The 25,910-nt window shown below is 44.7% G+C and overlaps 1 protein-coding gene across 1 annotated transcript in view; it reads right to left on the reverse strand.

The window, feature by feature from the left end:
• The window catches only part of Eif2ak3 (eukaryotic translation initiation factor 2 alpha kinase 3), a 67,386-nt gene extending 43,822 nt beyond the window's left edge, over nucleotides 1–23,564 (reverse strand). The window contains exons 1-2 of the mRNA XM_051202862.1: nucleotides 23,142–23,564; nucleotides 10,213–10,342 (exon numbers count right to left, since the gene is read on the reverse strand). Of these exons, the coding sequence (XP_051058819.1) occupies nucleotides 10,213–10,342; nucleotides 23,142–23,440 (429 nt within the window). The 5' untranslated portion in view covers nucleotides 23,441–23,564. The remainder of the gene's footprint in view (nucleotides 1–10,212; nucleotides 10,343–23,141) is intronic.
• Nucleotides 23,565–25,910: the final 2,346 nt, after the last annotated feature.

A 25,910-nucleotide genomic window follows, 5' to 3' on the forward strand; every position in this document is an offset into this window, starting at 1 on the left:
CCCTGCTTTCTTATACCCAGCGCTACTTGCAGAGAGGTGCTATCACCCACAATGGGCTGAGCCCTCCCATATCAATTACTAAGGAAATGATGACAGGGCATTTTCACAATTGTGGTTTCCACTTCTCAGATACATCTAGAAAGTCAGCAAGCACAAGGCCCAAGTTCAATCTCTAGCATCACACAGAAAAGAAAGAGAGCAGCTTGTCTTCTTCTTTTTCTCTTTCTTTTTCTCTTTCTCTTTCTTTCTTTCTTTCTTTCTTTCTTTCTTTCTTTCTTTTCTTCCTTTCTTTTTTTTGAGGAAAAATGGGTGGGGGTTAAGACAGTATCTCACTATGCAGTCCAGGTTGACCTTGAACCAAATCCTGAGATTATAGACATGCCCCATGCCTCCCAGCACTCAGGAGGCAGAGGCAGGTAGATCTCTGTCAGTTTGAGAGCAGCCTGGTCTACAGAGCAAGTTCCAGGACAGCTTCCAAAAGTTACAGAGAAACCCTGTAGTAGATAAACTGTTGTTGGCCTATTACTAGCATTTCTTATTGGCTAGCTCTGTCTTAAATATTAACCTATTTCTATTAGTCTAAGTATTTTCATGTGGTCTCATCTTACTGGAGAGAGAGCCCGGTGTACTACCCTATAGGTCCTACATCTTGACTCCTCCCTACTACTTCCTCTCTCCTCCTTGTCTCCTAGTCCCGCCTATTTTGCTTTCCTATTGGCCAACAGTGCTTTATTCATTAACCAACATGAGAAACATATACAGAATGACATCTCCCATCACTCCACCCACGCCTAGCTGAGTTCTAATAAAATAATATCCAGTTTCTATGAATGAGCTATTTGTGAACAAATCATAACTAGTAACTATGAAAGGTATACGATTTATGTGGGTGTGCACACACACTTGATTTCATGTTTGTGATAGGAAGGATCTCAACCATGTAGCCTTTGCTGGCTTCAAATTCACAATCCTCCTGCCTCAGCTTCTTAAGTGCTGGGATTATCATGTGCTTGGATTATAGGTGTGTGCCACCATGCCCAAATCTAGGTACATCTTTTCAAAAGCATTCCACCAAACCAGTGTGGTGGTGCAGGGCATGGTCAGTTAAGCAGGTGCGTGTGGGGTGGCTATCTCACTACGGGTGCATGCCTGTAACCCTAGTACTGTGATGGCAGAGGCAGGAAGCCCCTGTGCCAGGACGGGAGAAGGCAGCTGGTGAAACATCCTCTCTTCCCCAAGAGCACCATGCCACTGCTGTCTGTTTATGCCCTGTCTGTCTGTTCATGCACCTGTTTGAAACAGAAAGGCTCATCTCCTGGGGAAAACCATACCTGAGATATAACAAAACTCTGAATTCTAAGTACAGACTAACAATAGAGTTGTTTTTTCTTTTTAGGAGGACAAGGGAGCACAGTGCAAAAACTGAAAGCAGCATGACATGCGTAGAGTCTAAGTAATAAAAAGATAAAGTGGCCACCCAAGTTCACATTAGTTACACACACGCACACACACTTGGAATGGTCTTCATAAAGGCCTCCTAAATAAAAATAAGGATTACCTGTGTATTAACAAAAGTGCCCCAAGACACAGAAATAAGAGCTCAAAAACATTTAGTCTATTGGCATTTATTTATTTGGTTGGTTAGTTGAGACAGGGTCTTCACTTTGCAGCCTTGGCTGGCCTGGAACTCACTGTGTAGACCAGGCTAGCTTTGAACTCACAGATTTCTTTCTTGCTTCTGCTTCCTGAATGCTGTGACTGAAGACAAGTGCGTGCCTCTGTGCCCAGCCCGTTGTCAACTGAGATTTTGTTTTTCACTTACATTCACTTAATGTGTCTGTGCGCCTTGTGTGTGTACACACATGCTATGGCATGAGGGTGGTGGAGGTCAGAGGTTCTCTCTTCACCATAATGGGTTTGGACCAAACGCAGGTCCTCAGGCTTAGCAGCAAGTCCCTTCACCAACGAAGTCTCCTTGACAGCTCTAGCCTATTCAGATTTAAGTGTGGCCCAAAGGTGCCCAGAGACCTCAAAACACAACAAACAAACAAACAAACCCCTCTACAGAACAAATGGTTATTTATTAAAATAAAACTTTAAGACAATCAGTGAAGAACCATAGCCAAATCTCTAACTTTTCCAAAGTTGAGCCTGTTTTTAAATTAGCAGAGGAAAAGCAAATTAGATATCACATCAGGAGGTCCTTCTGAAAATTTAAAACACAAGTCTTAGCTACTGGGTGCCCAAAAAGTAGTGGGTTCATTACCCAGTGAGCGTAAGCCCGAAACCAGGTTCCCCGGTCATCCTAATACACACTGGGAGGCACAGTTGGAGGATGGTTTCGGATCAACACTCTTTGGAGGAAGCTTTGTAGGTGCCTTGAGAACAGGAAGGGGTGGCAAATGAGATGTGAATCCCAAGACACTTCAGCCTTCCTGCCACATGCAATTCTAAATGTAATACAAAATATTTGTTTCTAGTGGGGCTACCGCTCTCCCTTATACGTCAGGAGTTCCACTGGCATAGTCAAAACACAGATAAAGAAATACACTACGAAATAAAACACACTAAACAATAAAATAATACACTAGTTTACAGACCCTTTTGGAACAGAGAGTTCATGACATCAGAACAAGCTAGGATACAATGAAACCTGAACTTAGTGTGATAATGAGTAATGAATTTGTAATTTAATGAAAAAATAGTGTGTGTGCATATGGGTTATGCACATGTATGTATGTGGGGTGGAATACGCCTGTGTGCATGTGTAAGCAGGGGCCAGGTCAACCTTGAGTATCTTCTTCAATCACTGTGAACCTCCTGTTTGAGAAGTTCAGCTGACCAGAAAGTCGTGGGGCCCGCCAGTCTTCACTCCTCCTCTTTTCCGCCCCCCCCCCCCACACTGGGATTATAAGATTTTTATCATTACACCCAGCTATCACCTGGGTGTAGAAGATCCCAACTCAAGTCCTCATTCTTATATAGCAAGCACTTTACCTTGCCAGCTTAAACAAGCTTCGTTTTTTGTCTTTGTTTACCTTTGATACAAGGTTTCATGTAATCCAAGTTGGCCATGTAAGCCAAGAGTGACCTTGAATTCTTTTACTGACCCCCGAGTCTGTGCCCTGAGTACTGCGGTTAAAGGCGTGTACCATGAGCCTGGTTTCGTGTGTGTCTTTGAGACAGGTTCTCACTGTATGACCCAGGCTGGTCTAGAAGTCACTCTTCTCCTGCCCCAGCCTTTGGAATTCAGGTGTGCAGAGCCATGCCTGGCCATTTACAGCAGACTGACGAGGCTTCCCCGTCATTAGTACCCAAAGTCCCATATTCTGGTCCCAGCCCCACAATACCACAAAGCCTGGAAGAGCTTCAATTTCTAATCTATGTTCATGTGATCCACAATCAATTCTTCAATCAATAGGAGTTTAAATGGCCAGCCTATCCAGTACTTTACCCTTCATCTTTAACAGCTGCCGCACTAACAGCAACTCGGGCCCTGGCAGTTAAACCTGTTGCAGGTCTGAACGGTGCACAGAAAGCTGAGAGAAACCGTGTCCAGCACAGGAGGACCCCGGTGGAGCCACACATCTATTGATTGAATGTCCGTGCCCATTCTTCCTGCCCATTGCAACCAGCCCTTCTCTCACGATAGCCGCCCACTGCACACTGTATTTAAAGTAGGAAATAACACTGGGGTGACTAGGGTCTTCATAAAACATTGCTCCAGAAGTTCTTGGAAAAGTGCTACCTGCAGTTCAGGTCATTTTTATAGTAGTATTTTGCATAACCTTTTTTTTTTTTTTTTCTTTTTGAGATAGAATCTTACTATACATGTAACCTTAGCTGGCCTGTAACTCACTATGTAGAACAGGCTAACCTTAAACTCAAAGAGATCCAGCTGCCTCTGCCTCCTCCGTTCTAGGATTAAAGGTGCACACTGCCACATCCAACCCTTGTCCAACTTCTGGACATAGAACTTCTAGATGTTGAGTCGTATGAGTGACACGTGGGTCCAGTACAGAGTGTATTCCTGTCTCCTGGAAAATATGTTTATAGTGTCAAATGTCCTTATAATATTTCTATCATCAATTAGGTTAGCAACCCTTAAGCATGGTCTGTGAATTTCTTGCAGAAGGTCATTTAATTTTCAAAACAGGATTTGACTGCTCCTGTTACCGTTGCTGCATGCTCTGACCGTAAGAGCAAGGCATGCTGACATTCCTAGTACCTAACACATCTTGTGTTCCTCACTGCTGCACACTCTGAGCAACAGAAATTTTATTTTTGTTTTTCTCTGGATTTTTGAGGCAGAGCATACCTATACAGCACTGATTGGCCTCAAGATTATGCTGGCCTTGAATCTGTAGTGATCCTTCTGCCTCTGCCTCTGCCTCTTAAATGAGGGGAATATAGGAGGGTGACACAATGTCCAGCTTAAGAACATTCTTGGCAGAGGCAGGTGAATCTCTGTGCGTTCGGGGCCAGCTTGGTCTATATAGTAAGACCAAACAAACAAACTGTTCTTGATGGGCCTGGAGATAAAGGCCAGCGCTAGAGCACATGCCTAGCACGGGCAAGACTTCACATTTAATTCTTAGCACTAAAATGCTACCTGGGCACTGTGGTGAATACCTGTAAACCCAACCCTCAGGATGCTCAAACAGGAGGATTGTGACTTCTAGGAGAGCCGGGGCTCTCCAAGACTCTGCTGAAAGAAGGCTGGGGGGGAGGGGGAGGAGGAGCAGAAAGGGAAGAGGATGGAGGGTGGGGAGGGAGGACCACATGACACAGAGACAGACAGACACAGAGATAAAGAGAAAGACAGAGATACACACACAGAGAGAAATAAAAAACATCTGAAGCAACAAACGACAAATTTTATGAAATCTTGACTCTCAGGACTAACTAACTAGGAAGTGTGTTAAGCACTTATGCATATCTAAGTGTGTCTGAAACAAATCAAGGGAGCAGCACTTGTATGCCCTGAATTATTTGCTCTGTTCAAATGGCTTCACTTTGTTCAATATCCAGCTTAAGAACATTCTTGGCAGAGGCAGGTGAATCTCTGTGCATTGGGGGCCAGCCTGGTCTATATAGTAAGACCAAACAATCAAACTGTTCTTGGTGGAGATAAAGGCCAGCGCTAGAGCGCATGCCTAGCACGGGCAAGACTTCACAATAGCAATTAGACTCGGCATATTCCAACAACTGGCAGCATCTGTGATAAAATTTGAGTTTCCAAGTGAAAACTAGGAAATTAGGTAGGCTGTGTCTACAAGAGTAAACTGCAGTTTCTAGTACTTAGAAGGGTGTTTAAGGGCTGAGAGGGTAGTGCAGTGGCAGGCAGGCTAGCTTATTGTACAGGAAACCCTAAATTCTTAACGCCAAAAACCCAATCCAAACCAACCCAACAGCCAGCTTCTAATTAAATCAATGATGGTAGTGGCAAATTGAATTTTTTCCAATGTACTATGTATTAATAACTCAGAGTCTATACTTTTTAGTAAAGTCAGAAAACCATGTTGTTATAGTAGAAGGCAAGATGGTTCAGCCATTAAGAGCACTTGCTGTTTTTACAGAGGACTAGGGTTCGGTTCCCAGCATCCACACTGCATGGCTCACAACCACTCCAGTTCCAATGAATCCAACACTCTCTTCTAGTCTCTGTGGGTACTGCACAAATGAGGGACACAAGCAGGTGCGCGTGCACACACACACACACACACACACACACACACATCAGAGTGGTACATGCCTTGAATCCTAGCACTTGAGAGGCAAAGGCAGGCAGAGCTCTGTGCATTTGAGGCCAGATGGTCTACAAAGCAAGTTCCAGGCCAGCCTGGGCCACATGGTGAGACCATGACATAAAGATAACAACAACAAATAAAAACATTTGAACGATGTTAACTGCTTTGGTTTCAGACCCTTTCAGAAAGTTATAAAGCAGAAGGCCACTAAAATATCCCCACCCCCTTTTGCAACAGCTGATGTGTAGGGTTGAATTTTCTTCATATAACTGAACTAAAAATGCAATACAATTTTTGTTTGTTTTGTTTTCCTGGGACTGGTCTCAGGTATTTCAGGCCGGTCTTGAAATCACAATGTAGCCAAGGCTGGCCTGTATCTCCCCATGCTGGGACTACAGTCGTTAACGACCATGCCTGACAACAATACACTGTATTTAATAAAGTAGCCGATATAAAAATACAGCTGTCTGCTACTAAACTGCAAATTAGAGAGGTTAGCATATATGTAAAAGGAGTGTCTCTTTTATCTTGACAACATATCATGCTATCATGTACTGGAAATTCTCATTCTCCCTCCATCTCCCCCCCCCCCATGCTCTTGTTTTGCTTTAATACAGGGTCTCATTGTAAAGCTCTGGCTTGCTTGAAACTCAATTAGTAGATCAGGCTGACCTTGAACTCAGAGATCCACCCATCTGAACAACTTATTTTAATTTCAATGTTATTAATATAGATATATAGCTGGGTGTGATGGTACATGCCTATAATCCCAGGACTCAGAAGGCTGAGATAGAAAGATAAGGAATACAAGGCTGTTTTGGGTTACATGGTAAGATTCTATTTCAGATGGATGGATGGATGGATGGATGGATGGATGGTTAGATAGATGATTTGAATAGGAATGGCCCCTATGGGCTCATAGATTTGGATGCTTGGTCTTTAGGTACTTGACAGAGATTAGGAGGTGTGGCTTTGCTGGAATGGGTGTGGCCCTGTGGGAGGCTTTGGGTTTCAAATGCTCAAGCCAGTCCTAGTGTTTCCCTGTCTCTTTCCCTGCTGCCTACTGATCAGGATGTAGAATTCTCAGCTTCCTCTCCACCATGTCTGCCTGTGCGTTGGCATGCTTCCTGCCATGATGACAATGGACCAAATCTCTGAAACTGTGAGCCAGCCCCAAATAAATGTCCTTTAAAAGAGTTGCTATGGTCATGGTGCCTCTTTCACATCAGTAGAACACTGACTAAGATGTAAGTATGTATATATGTATATGTATGTACACACACACACACACACATACACACACACACACACTCATTGGAGCCCTTAATACAATTTAAAATTTAAGAGCTCAGGCTCAGGGAGTGAAGACACTTGTTTACAAGGCTGCCAACCTGAGTTTGAAGCAGTGAACCAAGTCCTGAAAGTTGTCCTGACCTCCACACTTACACTGTGCTATGTACGCCCCTCACAATACACATAACAAATAAATATAATAAAGAATTTCAAAAATAAATCCAGAAGGATCGTCAAACCAGAGAGGTTTTTTTTATGATCAGCATATTTTATGAACAGCTTGTCTATAAAGGAAGCACACATACACATATGGGAAAGGCTCCATATCAGATACACACAGTACAGCCAGGCAGGTTCTTAATCACACAGCAGAACTGCAACTTCAAGGAAACCACAGCTCTGAGCTTTCTTTTTCAATATTTTATGAAATGGGATCGATGTAGCGACATCAGGAGGGTTACTATAAGGAACATCAAGAATATATTATGATATTAAAAATTGTTGTAGTTTAGTGGTGGCGAGGGCGAATCGCATTGTACAACAAACTCTCACATTGGAGGTTTATTGGGGGAAAAGGGAGAGGGTTTGAAAGGGAGAGCCACAAAAGCCTGCCTGCCTCTTCAGAGGAGCAGAAGGGGGAAAGGGTAAACGGTAAAGGGGGCTGAGCGCATGTGCACAGAGACTACACAGCAACATAGCACATGTGCACAGACTACACAGTAATGTAGCAGCCCTAGGACCCTGAGCAGGCCAGGTATCTGCCTGACCGTTGACAATGCATTCACAGAGGGGAAGGACCCTGAGCTGGCCAGGTAACTGACTGAATGTTGACAATGCATTCACAGAGGGGAAGGACCCTGAGCAGGCCAGGTATCTGCCTGACCGTTGACAATGCATTCACAGAGGGGAAGGACCCTGAGCTGGCCAGGTAACTGACTGAATGTTGACAATGCATTCACAGAGGGGAAGGACCCTGAGCAGGCCAGGTATCTGCCTGACCGTTGACAATGCATTCACAGAGGGGAAGGACCCTGAGCTGGCCAGGTAACTGACTGAATGTTGACAATGCGATGCTCTTAGTGGCTACAGCTGAGGATCCTGGGGTCAGGCTAGCATGATACTTGAAATGCAAGCTCATGCGCACAGAGAGTGGTTGTGATATATTCTGCTGGGTCCCTAAGGGCAGGCCAGCACAATGCTTGAATGCTAACAAAAGTAGTATCATTAATATATCTACCTATTAAGCCATCAAGTCACAAATGATCAATGCCATTAGATTTTTTTTTCTTAAGCAGAGAACTAAAATCTAGATAGTGTGCAGTTCCGATTCCAGCACCCACATAGAGTGACTCACAACCTCTTGTAACTCCAGTTTCTTTTTGCCTCTGGGCTCACTCACACATACACAATTAAAAATGAATATTTATTAATTTGTGCCTGGATGGGGCACAGCCACAGGGTGAATGTGGAGGTCAGAGGACAACTTTTGGAAGTCATTCTTCTATTCCATCTTGTGGGCCCAACGTTCGAACTCAGGAAGCCAGGCTTTGTGTGTGGTGGGGTGGAAGGACAGGGCCTTACCCAGCCCAGGCAAACCTAAACTTGCTTGCTATACAGCTGAAGATGACCCTGAACGCTTGCTCACAGGTGTCAGGACTTTGGTTAGTATAGCTCTTTGCATTCTACTTGGCTATCCGGTGCAGCTCATCCATTTGTGTGTGTGGATTTTCAGTTTGCAAACTCACACGTGCTCTGAATCACTACAACACACTGAAATTGTTTCAGACATAAGTGGTTTATAATCTCATCTTCTTGTTTAAAAACAAGGAAAGTTCCAGGAGAGCACAAATAAACACCTTTATCATCTGGATGCCAGTCTTAAATTTGACTTCAGTTTAAAGACGATCAACTCACTGTTAGTATTAGTGATTCTTAACAGCAGAAGTTCACGAATCTCAAAACATACTTCAGCATACAGTCTGACAAAAACAAAAGCATAATAAATGCTGCTCACTCAAAGTCTAGCCAAGCTTAGCACACAGGAAATGTGGAGATTCTGCAAGACTGTTTCCCTAAATCCCCACCTCCGTGCAGCAGAAATGATCCAGGCTGGCTTTACTGGAAGACTCGGCAAGTGTGGTTACAGAAAGGAGGTGTTTTAGCAGTGTTCCCATCACAAAGCGCCACCAATGTACGTAGTTCATCTTAAGGCCCTCCTATCAGCTTTTGTCGCCTCCCAACTTGATACTAGCTAGGAAGAGTATCGGGGGGGGGGGGTGGTACCCACAGTTAGGAATGACTAGATGTGGGAGGAGACTGAGGGTATTCAACAGGCGACTGACTGCATGTCAGCTGACACGACTCTAATGACTGACTTACTTAAAATGGCTTAAACAACAGAGTAAAGCTCAGAAGGAGACAACCCAGAGTCAAGATTAAATACTGGAAAACAAGCTTCTCTTCTCTAAGCTTCCCCATGGCATCACCCCGAAATGGGCAGTTCCTCACTGATGGGGAACTAACCTGCTAAGGGGGTGCAGCCAGGGATGTTCTAGAATCTGTTTGTTGCTCTCCAAACTCCAGAGCTCAGAACCAGGGAAGTACAAATGTTCTGCAGTTAATAACACTGTAGTAGTACATTTTAGGCTGGTGAGACGGCGCAGTGGGTTAGTGACTGGAGCCCGATCCCAACTACACAGGGTTGACCTAGAACCCCACGTGTGCAATATGGCTCGTGTGTGCCTGAGTGCCTGGCTCTCTTTCCCTCCACTCTAATAGGATATTTTAAGTGACCTGGTTCGAACCATACAAAGAAGAATTAGGATGTACAATACTTAAGAAAAAATGTAGGAAATAACGAAGTATGGATTTCTAACTGGAAAAAAATCTCAGTTATTGTTCCTCCTTGGGGATCTTACAAAATGAAAAGATGATCACGTGATCAACCAGGTAATATGCTAAACAGATATAGTAAACACGGCTCCTTCGTTATTTATATAACCAGCACAGTTAATGCCTGCAGCGATCCTAAGAAGTGGGTGCTATCATCCACCCCATTTCATGGAAGGTAAAGTGACTGCTTGATGTCCCTAACCCAGGAAAAGTCTCGGAGCTCAAGGTTCAGAAGAAGACACCCCAGCGATTCTCCCCACAACTTGGGTTTTCTTACCTCTGGCTTGCTGAGGCTAGACGAAACCAAGGAACCAGATCCCACGTCCAAATCCCACTGCTTTTTACCATGATTCTCGGCGTCCAGCGCAGCGATCCTTCCATCTAAAGTGCTGATAATCACTAAGGATCTGTAAATGAAAAACAAATAGGACACGATTTGGAAGGCAATCTAAGACACTGTGCACTTATCCTATCACCTGAAAGGAAATCAGTCCCATCAGAAAGAAAAGAGAGGAGGCCACTGCCCCTCAACCTTTAAGGTCTTGCCCCCTATCTGTCTCTAGAGCAAGTCAGCTCACTTCACTTTGCTCTTAATCTGCTCAAGTCTCTGATGAAGAACCCTCCACTCCTAGGCCTCCCTCCTTCCACATCCTCATCCCCATGAAGATCTCAACATCCCTGGCTGTGTCCTCTCCTACTCTCTCTTCCAACCTCCTGAGATCCATTCCTTTGCAACACATTCTTCCCCAAACTTGTGTGTGTGTGTGTGTGTGTGTGTGTGTGTGTGTGTGTAGCGTCTAACCCCTTTGTGTCTTTCTACAACTAAACTGCCACAGTACCAAAGCAGTGCTCACAGGAGTCAGTACTGACCCTCACAAAGACTCACCCCAAGTATCACTTTGAGAAACAGTCTCTTTATGTGGCTTCTAAGATACCATATTTCCCTGACTTATGTATTCATTTACTTATTTTTATGGAGGCAGGGTCTCTCTAAGTAGCCATATAGCCCTGGCTGTCCAGAAGTCATTACGTACACTAGGCTGGTCTCCAACACAGAGGTTGACCTGCTTCCGCTTCCCGAGTACTGGTACTAAAAGCATGTGCCATCATCATTCCTGGATATAATCCTAATCCCACCCCACCCCCTGAGAAAGACCGAGACTACTGCAGAAAACCACAACCAATTAAAATATAAAGACTAAGAGGTCATGAGATCATGTGGTACTCAGTACCAACCGCTACATCTATAGCTCCTTAGCCTCAGGCATCATTTCAGAAGAGGGAGTGGAAAGTTCGCAAGAATCAGGAGAACGGGAGGTCTGCTGTGAGACTGTGTCTTCTAGAAATGTCAGAGAAGCAACACCCTGATATCTCATCAACATGGCTGCCTAAACAATAACCACACCAATGGGCCTGATAATGATAACTTGGAAGGGTGAAAGTTTGCAGGGACTAGACCCTAAATTAAAAAAAAAAAAAAAAAAAAACAAAACCTACCAGAAACTGGGGAGTTGTGGGAGTGGAAGAAGGTCTTCCCCAGGGAAAAGAGCTCCCCCTACCCGTTGCAATTGATTATCTAATAGCAAGTGGTCGGCCCTGAAACACAGAAGTAACTTTGTATGGAGTGGACAGGTTGTGTTTACATATTTAGGAGAGAGTAAGAACAACCAAAGAAAAAAGGGCCATGAATTTAAAAGAAAGGGGGAGTGGGAATGATTGGAGCGAGGAAAGGGAATGGGAGAGATTATATAATCATATTATAATTTTGAAAAATAAAAAACACTCTAAAAATTATTTTTTCATTCAATTCTATGATCTTCTTTCTCAGTTCCATTTTCTGGTTCCTCTTCATCCTTCTTGCCTCTTAGAATAGTCTTCCCTACGCTTAACCGTTTTGGTGATCTCAGCCAGTCTCATAGCTTTAAGCACATCTCTGGGTATAGGCCTCTCCCCTGAGGTCTGGACACACATGTCTAGATACTATAATGAAGTTCCCTAACAGGCTTCTTGGTATATCAAAATTGATTTATTGAAAGTCAAGACTATCCCGAGAATCCCTCAAATGTTCAAACAGCATGACTTTTCTTACAGTTATTATCTATTTTGCATGGGACATACACCCTGGATACACAGCAGACTGTAAATTCACATTGGAAGGAAGAATGATTTGAACACTGGCTTCAACAGAACTGTTTTCAATTCCTAGTTAAACACTAAGAATTCATCGGGCTTATTTGCTTGCTTTAGAGACCATGGAAGAGTGATGGGTGAGGGTTCATCTGGTAAAGGTGCTTGATGCTCAACCCAACACCCTAAGTTTGATTCCTTGGACCCATATGGTAGATAGGGAGAGTTGACTCCTGAAGGTTGTCTACTGATCTTCAACTGTGTATGCTCAAGCACACACAGCAGGAGCAAGCACATTCACACAAAATAATCAATCAAGCAAGCAAACAAACAAACAATCAATCAATAAAATTTTACATGTTTTTAAAAGACCACACAAATTCCAACTATGCATCATATATACAAAGTAAAGCTGTAAGTTAACCAAGGAAATAAGTTAATATAAACTCATTTGAAGTATCTCGAAGAATAATCTGTGAGGTTTAAGGTATACCCCGTGATCCCAGCACTCAGGAGACAGAAGAATCTCTATCAAGCCAGTCTGGACTACATAGTAAAACCCTGTCTAAAACAACAAATAACAGCCAGGCGGTGGTGATGTACACCTTTAATCCCAGCACTCAGGAGGTAGAGACAGGTGGATCTCTGTGAGTTCCAGGCCAGCCTGGTCTATAGAGCAAGTTCCAGGACAGGCTCCATAGCTACAGAGAAACCCTGTTTCGAACAACAAAACTACAAAAAAGTCCAAACAGCATATAAAGTAAATGTAATTACCAAATAATGCATTAATTTTCTTATTTTGAACTTTAAAGTGGTAACCCTTTATCTTATTTGTGAAAATAAAAATTTGCCCAATTCCTTTTAAGCTTTCTACCAGTTGTCGGGGCTGGTCTGCAACTCGGGGAGGCCAAGAGAGTCTCACTCACTGTCTCCCAAGTACTCTGTGGAGTGTTTAAAGAAATAATAATAAAACAAAACAAACCCTGTAAAACCCTCTGCCTCTTGTGTTACAGGCTAGGCTGTGTACGGCAAGCTGGCAGTAACAGACTAGGGGTGTTCACTTTGGCTCCTCTGTAGCATGTGTGCTCAAGGGAGGGATCCCTCGTGCCGTGGCTGGCATTGAGCAACACCCACAATGCAGACATGAGGTTCTGTAGATTACAGCCAAAGATGGATGCTCACTGCCACTGACTGGGAAAGCAGCAAGTAGCCAGACTCTGTTAAAAACCAGAGAGCTCCCGCTGAATGCAGGGACCACGAAAGGACAGTGGTGACGCCCGCATCAGGGCAGAGATGTGAAAAGAGGGAGGCCAGGCATTTATCTCCCCACGAATGCACTATTTCAAACAAGATGAAGACCCCTAACTTCTTCAAGAATCAAAGAAGTCACAGGTAGGCCCTGGAAGTCAGACCCGGTGCACGTCTCCACGGCTCTGCCTTTATTCTCCTCCAAGTTTCACTCCATGGGGTTTTATAATTTTATTTATATCTTTACCTTGTGATGAATATGTGCTTCATGCCTACAGGCGACAGCTGGTGACTTCCTCAGTTTTGCTCCATTTTCTTTAAAGATTTTTTTTTTCCTTGAACAAGATTAATTTTTAGTTTGGCTGGATGGTACATGCCTTTCTTTAATCCCAGCACTCAGGAGGCAGGCAGATTTCTGTTGAGTTCTAGGCCAGCCTGGTCTACATAGTGAGTTCCAGGGCAGCCAAGGCTACATAAAAAGACCCAGAATCCTTCCTCCATGCCCCCAAAAGATTTGTGTGTGTGTGTGTGTGTGTGTGTGTGGTTTGTGCATCCGTATGCTTTGTATGTGTAGGTCGTGTTTGTGGGTGCTTGTGGGGGTAAAAGGTGTTGGGTCCCGGAGCTGGAGTTATAGGCAATTGTGAGCTGCCTGGCGTAGGTTCTGAAAACCAAATTTGGGTCCCCGGAAGAGCATGCTTGAATGCTGAGCCCTTTTTCTTGTCCCTCCTCTACTTTATTTATTGAGACAGAGCCTCTTTTGGAACCCAGAGCTTGCCAATTCCCTCTAGTCTAGTTAGCCAGTTTGTGGGGGGTGGGGGGGAGAAGAGTTGTTTCTAGTCTTCACACCTGCAGAGCAGCAAGTGACTTATCCACTGGGCCATCTCCTGGCCCCTCACCTCGTTTCTCAACAGGTAAAAAAGAGCTATTTCACCTAGCTCAATATAACCCAAAGTGCCTGACCATAAAAAATTATGGCCAGGCAGTGGTGGTGCAGCCTTTAAGCCCTGCACTTGGGAGGCAGAGGCAGGCGGATATCTGTGAGTTCGAGGCCAGCCTGGTCTACTGAGTGAGTTCCAGGACAGCCAAAGCTACACAGAGAATCTCTGTCTCAAAAAAAAAAAAAAAAAAAAAAAAAAAAAAAAAAAAAAGGAAAAAGAAAAAAATTATGACAAACTATTAAGGGCTCACAAGACATTCAGGGTGAATTTCATGTTACTCTCAGCTATGCCAACTGAATTGCAACACAGGACGCAAAGAATTCATGACTCACTAGATATGATCTGTAGCCACATCTGGATGCGCTAGTTCCTTAGTGTAGCAGAGCCTCTGTTTGGGATTCCCAAAGCTCCACTCCAAACTTTTCCAGCTACTGCAGGAAGGGTTTCGGTGATCAACCCCCTTTTCCCGTGTCCCACAGAGGCCTCTGCTTCCCAGAGTCTGACCTGCCATTCCCACAGCTCGCCATCTCTTCCTAGCGGGCACTTTGCACCGCATGCTCTTCCTGGAAAGCCAAGGCCTAGTTTTCTCTTGGGAAAAAAATGACAGCCCCAAACAAGCCTACATGGATTTGCGGTTCACCATCCCTTTCACCACAGCTCAGCAGGTAGGTTCCACCCCTTACCAGGACGACACACTCAGAAAACAAAACCTGTCGCAGAATTTCTTCCTCCCTCTATGCTATCCCCATTCACTTTGCCACCTAAGGACGGAGACCCACCTGCTCTCTTACCTTCTAAAAGACATTAAGATAATAGCCACGTACTCTTGATACTGTTTCCAGAGCTGCCCTTAAATTTGTCTCTTCATTACCCCTGCCAGGCCCTAGGACAGACTTTCATTTTCATCAAAATACCATAGAAGCCTGTCTGATACATTTTGTGGCCTCAGGGCCCTTTCTTCCCCTTTCTGATGACTCTGAGTCCACAGAAGAGCTCTGGCTAACTTCTGCTGTGCTCACTGCTTTGTAAGGGACAGAACACTTTCACAGTTTAGCTCCTGTGCACTCTCCTAACCTGCTGCCAAATTAATCCCCTCTCCTCACACCTCTCTCAACCCAAGACAACATACACACCCCCAGGGGTTTCCAGACCTTTCAACAAGAGCCTTTGTTCATCCAATTTTCACCCTGTCTCCAGGTATTTCATCTGCCAAGTGTTTAATACTCCTCCCCCCCCCTTACATTTATTTTGTTTGGGGGGAGCATACACGTGCCACAGTCTGAATTGTGGGTGTCAGAGGACAATGTACAGGACTTGGTTCTCCACCTTCACAAAGTGGGTTCTAGGGATGGAGATTATGTCATCAGCGTTGGCAGCAAGCTCCTTCGTCTGCTCATCCGTCTTGGTAGCCTACACTGCCCCAGCTTTAAAGAAAATACTTAAAAATGGCCTAAATACTCAGGGTTTCTGGAAAGAAGTATAATTATTATCAAAGGCTTGGTGTAATTTAAACTCAAAGTAAGCAAGTTCACTCTTTTGTGTTCCTTTGGTTGGTTGTTAGGACAGGATACTTTATAGCCTCAGATCCACTGTATCTAGCACAGGATGGCCCTGAATACCTCAGATCCACTGTGTATCTAGCACAGGATGGCCCTGAATACCTCAGATCCACTGTATCTAGCACAGGATGGCCCTGAATACCTCAGATCCACTGTATCTAGCACAGGATGGCCCTGAATACCTCAGATCCACTGTATCTAGCACAGGATGGCCCTGAATACCTCAGATCCACTGTATCTAGCACAGGATGGCCCTGAATACCTCAGATCCACTGTATCTAGCACAGGATGGCCCTGAATACCTCAGATCCACTGTATCTAGCACAGGATGGCCCTGAATACCTCAGATCCACTGTGTATCTAGCACAGGATGGCCCTGAATACCTCAGATCCACTGTATCTAGCACAGGATGGCCCTGAATACCTCAGATACACTGTATCTAGCACAGGATGGCCCTGAATGCCTCAGATCCACTGTATCTAGCACAGGATGGCCCTGAATGCCTCAGATCCACTGTGTATCTAGCACAGGATGGCCCTGAATACCTCAGATACACTGTATCTAGCACAGGATGGCCCTGAATACCTCAGTTACACTGTATCTGGCACAGGATGGCCCTGAATACCTGATCCTTCAGCCTCTGAGATTACAGGTATGTGTCACCACACCTGGCTTGGCTTTTTAATTAGTGTTTTCCTTATTAAATGTCTCATTCCATTATATTATTTAAAAAACTTATAGTCCATGGATTGCCACTGGATCTCAAAGATCCCCTATACAGATCCACAGTGCTCTGGGAACTCAGGCTTCGAAGTCCTAAGTTTACTGTAAAACCCACTGTGCTCTTGCTTGTGTAATTCTGTTGCCTATTCTGAAGAAGAGAATTTCTTTTTTAAATTAAAATTTTTATTTATTATTTGTATGTGTCCGTGTCCGTGTGTGTGTGTGTGTACATATGCATGTACATATGAATAGCAAAAGACAACTTTTGGGAATCAGGCTTTCCTTCCCTCTTAGTTTTGGAGCAGGACCTCCTCTGTTTCTGCAGACGCACACTGTATTCCAGACTATCTGATCTACAAGTAAGTGCCTGGTAACTCTCCTGTCTCTGCCTCCCATCTTGATGTAGGAGTACTGGGATTACAGATGTGCCACCTGATGGGAGATGTCATTCTGTAAATATGCTTCTCTTATTGGTTAATGAATAAAGCACTGTTGGCCAATAGGAAGGCAAGATAGGCGGGGCTAGGAGACAAGGAGGAGAGAGGAAGGAGTAGGGGAGAGATTCAACATGGAGGACAGAGAGTAGAACCCCAGCCTCTCTCTCCGGTAAGATGAGACCTCGTGAAAGTACTTAGATTAATAGTAATGGGTTAATATTTAAGACAGATCTAGCCAATATGAATTTAGTAACTGGCCAACAGCTCTATATCTTATACAGCGTCTGTGTGTGTTATTTGGGGCTGGCGTGGCAGAGGGACAAGACCGGCAGGAAAAACCTACTCATAACAGCCACCTCATCTGGATTTCGGGGATCAGATGTAGTTATTGGGCTTCATGGAAGCCATTTCAGCCACTGAACTGTTTCTCTGGCCTTGGACATCTCTTTGAAAAATGTATTCTGTGTGTACAAATGTCTTACCTGCATGTATGTATGTGTACCATGCGTATGCCTGGTACCCGGAGAGGTCAGAAGAGGGTATCAGATCACCTGGGAATGGAGTTTTAACGGTTGGTTGTTTGAGCCACCATATAGGTGCTGGGAACCAAACCTGGGTCCTCTGCAAAGGCAGCAAGTGTTCTCAACCATTGAGACCTCTCTAGCTCCCACTTGTTATATTCAAGGGTTTGATAATATGACAGTGACACTCTCTTCAGCTTTATGCCATAAGGATGCCTGACTTATCTACTACACTCTAGTTCATTCTGCAAACAGAGTTATTTCTGCCAGCCTTTGGAGCTTCTCTCTACTTTCAATGCCTGTCAGTGCTTAGACTAGTAAAATAAGGAAATATTTATTACACAAAGTAATTATATGATATAAAGACATTACCCACATCCAACAGACAGGCTGAGAAAGAGGCAAAGAAATGGAAGCTGCCTAGGATCATTCACAAATAAGTTTAGGGCAGGGTTGGGGAATCCAGTCTTCCCAGCTCTGTTAGTCTATCAATTCCAAATCTGCCCTATTGACTATTGTGTTACTATAATATTTTTTTTTTCTTTTTCTCTTCCCTCCCTCCTTTTACTTCAGGGAAATATCATCAAGGTGTCATTTATCTTGTAACCACTCTGATTATGTTCTCAATTAAGCAGAGATGACTTTAGGACAAATGAATACACAGACTGTGTTGGGCTGACTTAATTTTAAAGAATCCTTGGCTCTGACTTACGTTGCTCAGAACATCTGTCTACTGACACTTACGCTTGCTGGATTCTAGTAGATGCTAAGCTCCTTCGTAAAGTCATTTCAGAGGAGTCTTATCTCCTGTGGACTTCCCAGCTGGTGATAGAAAGCACAATCTGGATCAAATAGTTTACAGATTAACAACTGCTAAATTTCTGCCCAGCACATGCCTTTAATCCTAGCGCTTGGGCAGCAGAGGCAGGTGGATCCCTGTTTGCTGGAGGCCAGCCTAGTCTACAGAGTGAGTTCCAGGACAGCTGGGGCTACCCAGAGAAACCCTGACTTGAAAACAAACAAACAAACATACAAACAATAACACTGCTTACTTTAATATTTTCTATTTATTTTCTTCTAGGGAATATACTTCACAAGCCTGAAAATGTGATTCAATTGGAATGACTATATACATATCCCAATAGGGCCAAGAATCTTCCACCAAAACATACAGTAAAAGAAGCATGTGTTTTCATACAAAAAAAAAAAAAAAAAAAATCAACCCCCAAACTGATTGGACTTGACTCCCTAGACCTCACCTCATTTAGTAAGTATATCTTCCAATCAAGCCTCCTTTATTTAAACATATCATAAGAACAGCCAGGCTTCAAATGAAAACAAATATAATACTATGCTTAATTGTTTTAATATATCAGCTAGACCTTGAAGAAGCTTAAGCAAATTTACAGGTAACAAAGGACTGACAGAGAGTCCCTTTTAAGATAGAAACATTTTACAGGCAGGATTCAGTGGCACACGCCTATAATCCTAGCACTAGGGACTCTGGATGATCATGAGCTGAGGCCAGCTTGGGCTATATATTGTAACACTCTGTCTAAAAACAAAACAACCCAACATTTGGTAGTGGAGTCCAGAGAATCATGAGTTCAAGGCCAGCCTGGGCTACATGAGGCAAATAAAAAAAGGATTTCTATATTATACAATGAAGTAATTTTACTAAAAATGGTTACTCATAAATAGAACAGGGTTTTCAAAAACTACATATTTAATTTCCTCCCCTCACATTTACAAGTTCTCCTCTACCACTAGTTATTATTGTCTTATTTTGTAGGCTTTGTTTGTTTGCTTCTGATGTTCCCGATTAAGACCTGAGCCCTACTCATATTATGCATGTGTCTATCACAGAGTCCTTCAAAGTGTTTTAAAACAATTTGTATAAACAACTGCTTTCATTAAAAAGAAAAAGGAAAGGAAAAAAGCAAGTGGAGTTGCAGCTTTTGTGGGAACTGAAGAAAAAAAAAAGAAGCAAGTGAAGATCCCAGGTAATTGGTACTGAAAAGCCAAGTTCTAACTACTGTTCAAATAAACAGCCTAGTCCTTGTCACAGACAGTCAGCGTCTACGTATCAGTTAAGTCGAAGGCAACTGTAGAGAGGAAAGACATTTCATTTATTGGTCCAAAGTATGTTTAATTTGGCTGACAACTTGTTTGGGAAATTCCATGTAAATTCTTCTTTAAATGCGATTTTTGGTTAACTTCCAGGATCTGGTGTGAGAAAAGTGAACCTTGACAGGCCTACATGATTGACAGTACTCTCTTTCAACACAGTATTTAGAGACACCATTTGTTAATGACCTAAAGAGGGTTTAAAGCAACACACAAAATACTATCTGAGGAAGACCAGCTTTCTGCACCTTTGCTTCCCATCTGCTCAGACTGGGAAAAGACAGAGTCAAAAGAGAAATAAAGAGGAATTAAATCATCTTACATTTGCAAAATCTTGGATGTTCTCTCATTTAATCCAAAAACTTCTGTTAGCAGGTGCACAGTATATAGAGACACCAGGAAGAAATGTCAAGTTCAGTGATACTCTTGTTAGCAAGTAGAGAGAACAAGCAAGGCAAAAGGAAATACACTTTGCAATGAGCGTGCCAAGCAAGATTAAATTAGTTCTTTATAACTTCAGAATGTCTTCAGTGTGAAATGACCAACCCATTACAGGAACCCCAAGTAATGTTCTACAGATCCAGACTATTGCAGGAACCCTAAGAGATACTCTGGAGGCCCAAACCACTGCAGGAACCAAGTTACACTTGGCAATTCATGACATATGTTAGAATTAGAGACGGGTTATATAAACTCTGGCAGTATCCATAAAATGCAACAGTTAAGTGTGTGGTTGAGGGGTCTTCCCTATTTTCTGTGTGTGTGTGTGTGTGTGTTGGTGGCAGACCATTTACCAGTCTAACACTTAGGAGAAAACTTTCAGAGACTGCTACTAGAAAGACAAGCATACATTTTTGGAAGAAAAGAATGTTTATCCTGTCAGTTACATGCCTGAGGTGCAGAGTGAGCATGTGCAGTGCCATGGATAAAGACGATGAAAGGCTATCAAAGGGGAAATTTAATCTCAGTAGGGCCCACCTTGCTACGCAACAAAAGACAAAGCACGAAAACACTGACCTGAATTCCCCACCTCCCCCTGTTCTGCAAGCACCATGGTTCTTCACAGCTGTTTGCAGTCAACGCTTGGTTAACTCAGCTCTGTCCCTCCAGCCCTCCCCTTGAAACAAACAGGATATAGTTCTATTATTATGGGACTGTTATCTTCAGGTTGTTTTTTTAACTTGTAAATAGCAGACAAAAACTTTTATTAAACTTTGAATATTTATCTCTTGCTGACCCAACTCACCCATGGCTTCCCACTCATTCACACCATGCTAGCCACACTACTGTGCAGTCCTGTTGGCCAGGGATCACATACACTTCTCCTGGCAGATTTCCTCCTGTTTCTGAGTAGGGAGGAAAGTGCCCCTCCCGAACACAGGCAGAGCCTTTCCTGCATCCTGTAACCCAGAACTCACAGCAGTCCTGTCTTAGCCTCCCAGGTGCTGGGATTCTAAAGGGAGCCGCCTTTATTCCTTTTGTTTTCAACCTGTCTTACACTGGCTCCCTCCTCAGAGACTCGAGGACAGGGGGGAGTGGGGCAGAGGGAGTGAGCCTTTCCCTTCTGCAGTTCATCTCCCTGTTGTACTTACACTGGTAGCGTGCTCATCTCCAAATCTTTCCAGACTCAGGCCTATACTCTACCCTAGCTAGCTGTGCTTGTCCTCCCTATAAGATAAAGGCATTTCCTGGGCCTTTTTAGTGAGCACTTCCTTTTTTCTTATACCTGAGGCTCCCCTGTCCTGCCTTCCCTCTAGCTCAAGTCATTCATTTCCACCTTCTTGCCAAGCATCAGTCTGGATGTCCTGCATCTCTGAGACATCAGGACCAACACCAAAACCCCTTACTTTTCTTTCCAGGGTCCCTAAACCTCTTGACATTCCTATGTTTGCTGTCATCTTCTGACCACCAACTCTCCATCTTTAAACCCGTGTATCAAGAGAAGAATCAATTTACTTGCCAGGAACCAAGATTTTGCTTCACCTCTCTCTCATATTAGACCCATATAATACTCAACTGCTTAGTCAGTAAGTTGGCGGGTACCTGATCTGGAGGCCTAACATGGTCTAACATGTTTCCAAGTGATGTTGTTAGGGCGGTGCACTTGCATACATACATACACACACACCAAAATAGTCTCAGCATAATTTCCAGCCCCGTGCTCCTGCGTCTTAAGGCTACTCTCCGAATTCTACCATTCTCAAGAACTGAATCATTCTGTCACAGCAATTTCTTATCTACAAACCTACCTCACCCCTTTGCCCCACACAGTGGAAACCACAAAAGCCTTGGATCACCCATGACACTTCATTTGTCCTGCATTATTCTGACCACTGGACTGCAAACTCCTCCCGGGGTCAGGGGCGACCTGCTCAACCTCAGACTGCCAGTTAATCTTGGGCTCTGATCAGCTTTAGTATGTACCTGCTGCTGTAGGTATGTGTTCTCAGGAAAACAAAATATTTCACTCTACTTCATGTAGAGTGACCAGCTACTCCAATCGTCCGGGAGAGTGCATACATTAGCAAACGTATGAAAATTGTGTAATTTACTACTTACAAACTTTTAAATCTAAGCATTCAAACGCTGTATGGAGGATTTTAGGGCTTAGTCTACTTCTAGTAGTCGCTGGGTACGTAGATCAGGGTTCTGATACTTGTTATTACTGAGTGGCTACTATGTTACAAATTTAAAACACTTTCTAATTTAGATAGGCTCTCCCTGTCTTGCTTTACCTAAAGCTCTTTTACCATTCCTTTTGTTAAAATATGCCACTTTCTACACTCGTGTTTTCTGAAAGAGACTTTACCATTAAAGTGTTTTACATTCCATGCAGACTTTGAAAATTGCTTCAAAACTTGTCTCGTGAATTTGTATGTTTATAAGGCTAAGGAACCCAACTGAAATAAACTACGGTAACTCCCTTTAAATAGCAAAGAACTGCCAGTATACCAGAACCTAATCAGAGCGCTTAAACTTTAGAGTGTTCAAGAGCTGCCAGGAGTGCTTGTACACACGCACATTCAAGACTCTCATCCAGAAAAGGTCTATTTCAGTGAAACTGGGGCGGGGCCTAGAGAACTGTCCATTAAACCAGCATCCCTCAGGCAATTCTGATTCAGGTGTCCCAGCAGATCTCAATTAGAGAAACAAAATCAAAACCTTCCATCCACTAGAGCCACAACGTACTTGGATTTGAAGGCTACATGTAGACATCTCTTTTGAAAGTCCTTTCTCAAAACAGTTGTCCAGGATAGAACGGGTTACATATCTGGGAATGGGAGTGTAAAAGGTACCAGGAGGATGGCTAAGCCCGAAGACAATGAAAGCAGGGAAGTGGAGTTTCCTCTGTAAGCCGGGTTCTCCAAGCATCCCTCATCCTCCGTTGCGGATGCTGTTGCCCTCCCACAGACGGGACCGGACAGGCAATCCAAGCGAGGCACGAAGGTGAGGCAGATTTCTGCTTGTCTGCGCTCTCTAGCATCCCTGCGAGAGGCACCCGGACCCCGGCCCACAACCCCTCACCTGCTGCGCGGCCGCAGCTCCACGTCGTCGTCGGGTTCCGTCGCGTGTGACTCATGTTCCCCAGCGGCGGCCGGCAGCGCCTCGGCGTCCTCCACGGTCACTTCGGCCGTAGCCACCGCAGGCACTCGCGCGGCCGAAGTCGGGGCGGCCGCCGCCCCCAAGCCGAACGCCGCGTCCGCCGTGGGCGCGGGCAGGCTGCGGGCGCGCGCGGCCGCCGAGATCCCCGCCGCGCAACCCAGCAGCAGCAGCAGCAGCAGCAGCAGCAGCGCGCGCGGCCCGGCCCGGGTGGCGCGCTCCATCAGCGGCCCGCCCCACGCGCGGGCATGGAGACCCGGCCGTCGGCGCCCACCCGTCCCGCCGCTCGGAGCCTCGGAGCACCGCGAGCGCGCTCCACGGACCCAGCCGCCTCCCGACTCCGCGCCGCAGCAGCAGAGCTGCCGGGCCACGTCTCAGCCAGCGCCACCTGAGTGACAGCCTAGTGCGGACATCGCCCATTGAGCGAGCGGTCCGCGCTTCTGCTCTGCGATTGGCTGCGCGTCCTGCCACTCCGAGCCAGGCGGACGCGTTCCCGGTTGTCAACATCATACCTACCAATCAAATTGTAGTTTTGCGTGTGGAAGCCGGCCCTTTTCCGGAAGCGGCGACCAATAAGAAATGTCCCTTCCCAGACTCCTATTAACTGATTGGTGAGCCCTTCTGGTTCCCTGCTGCCTTCTCTGGAACGGATTGGCCGGCCCCGTGATTGGCCTCGCCTCTCAAAGCGAGGCGCTGGAGAAGGCTTGGAGATGATTGGTGCAAGTGCATGCTTTTCAAAGGCCTGAGACAACTGCTTCCTGATTGGTTGGAAGCGGCACCTCGTACGTGGCCGATTCTGACTGTGAAGAGGACGGTCCCCAGTGAAAGGGAGAGTGGGAGTGAGTCCCAGGGGGCCGGGAGGCGTCCGACCTTAAAGGGGCAGATGCTTTTCCTCTTGCCAAGCCGAATCTATTTCGAAAGAAGAGTGGTAAGGGGAGTGACTGCTCAAGTCGTGTGCCCTTAGAAGAGGATGGAAGAGAAAAGACGAGTTTAGGAGTTGTCCAATTAGTGGCCAGCACGATATTAAGAATTACAATTGTGGCTTTGATAGAGATGACAGTGACCTGTGCAACAGATAACCCAGTGCACCGTAAACGCCTCCTACCTCTTTATAAACGAGGAACCGAGGTCTGGTGCACTTGTAATCTGCCCAAGGTCACATAGTCACAGAAACAAGACTTTATTTCAAGTCTACTGATTGCTCTGGCATGCTTTACAAACTGCCCTCAGGAGAAATAAAACTATAAACGGCCGAAGTAGCAAAGGTCTGAATGTTTAGCTAAAGCAACTAAAATTATCTTAAGGCAGTTAAGTAAGTGCACCCTGAAGATTTCTGAGCAGGTGTGTCGGACGGTAAGAGGTTGTAGCCTTCAGCAGTGTATTCTGAACAGCAACCAAGGCGCTGAGATTTTTAAAGAAAGATGTTGGCAGTTTGTGTACGCTGGTGTCCATCTGCACACAAGAACACTCAGTTTCCTCCCGGCCCCGATCCATTTGAACTCATTTCACCATTTAGTTCTTGACACATTCCTTTGCTCTTCTGTGCAACAAATCTCTAACCGCATTGCCTTTTTCTTCCTTCTCCCATCTCAAACACAAACATATTTCGCTCCATATTAGTACTCCTCAACTCCACCCAAATTGCTCAGACTCCGGGCTACTTTTGATGAATTTGAAGGAGAGACTTGTTTTCATCCCAGCTGTCTTGGACTTTGGAACTCAGTCTTTCCTCTGTGAAGTACTTCGTCACTTATTTCACCGACTCCCCGTAGGGAAGTATGACCTTCAAATGACCACTCTCCCCTCCCCCCCCCCACCGTTTTGCTCAAGAAAACCAAAGACCTGATGTCCTTAACCCTGTATATTGGTTCTCTAGGGTTGTCATAGCAAATCCCTCAAAGCATATATTCTCACACTGTTCTAGAGGCCAGAATTGCACCATCAGGAGCCATCAGGATTGGGTTCTTCTGAAGCCACTCGATTGCCTCTTCATGTGGACTTTGCACTACTTGTACAGCTTCCTTTTCTTTTTAAATTTACTTTTAAACATTTTACTTTAAGTTCATATGTGTACCAGTCGTGCTGTGTGTGGAGGAGACTGTTCCCTCTGAGTTATCTGCCATCTCTGGCAATCTTTCCACTTCTTCTGTACAGAACTCAGAGCCTTGAGGGAAGGGGTTTGATACAGACATCCCATTTAGGGCTGAGTGCTCCAAAGTCTCTCACCCCTTGCACTTGTCCAGCTGTGGATCTCTTTGTTAATTACCACCCACTGCAAAAGAAGCTTCTCGGATGAGGGCCAGGCAATGCTCTACTCTATGGGTGTAGCAATATGTCACCAGGAGTCATTTTATTGCTGTGTTCCTATAGAGAATAATAGTAGGTTTGCCCCTACGCTTTTGACCTGAGTGCTCTCGGGTTCTGGGGCATTTCAGTGATGTCAGCTATGGGTTTCATCTCATGGAGGGGGCCTTAAATCCAATCAAAAGTGGTTGCTTACTCCCATAACATTTGTGACACTATTGTGTGTGTGAACTCAGAGACTGTGACAGGCTCAAACCAGACACAATCCAGCACTAAAAAGGGGAAGTGGACACAAAATCCCACCCCCAACAAGAAGCTATTTGCAACTGCTACCTGCTGAGGAAAGGAAAGTTAATTTTTTCCAGTGGAGTCTCACTGGGTCTATCAACC

This window comes from Phodopus roborovskii, unplaced genomic scaffold, assembly GCF_943737965.1.
Source record: "Phodopus roborovskii unplaced genomic scaffold, PHOROB, whole genome shotgun sequence".
NCBI lineage: Eukaryota > Metazoa > Chordata > Mammalia > Rodentia > Cricetidae > Phodopus > Phodopus roborovskii.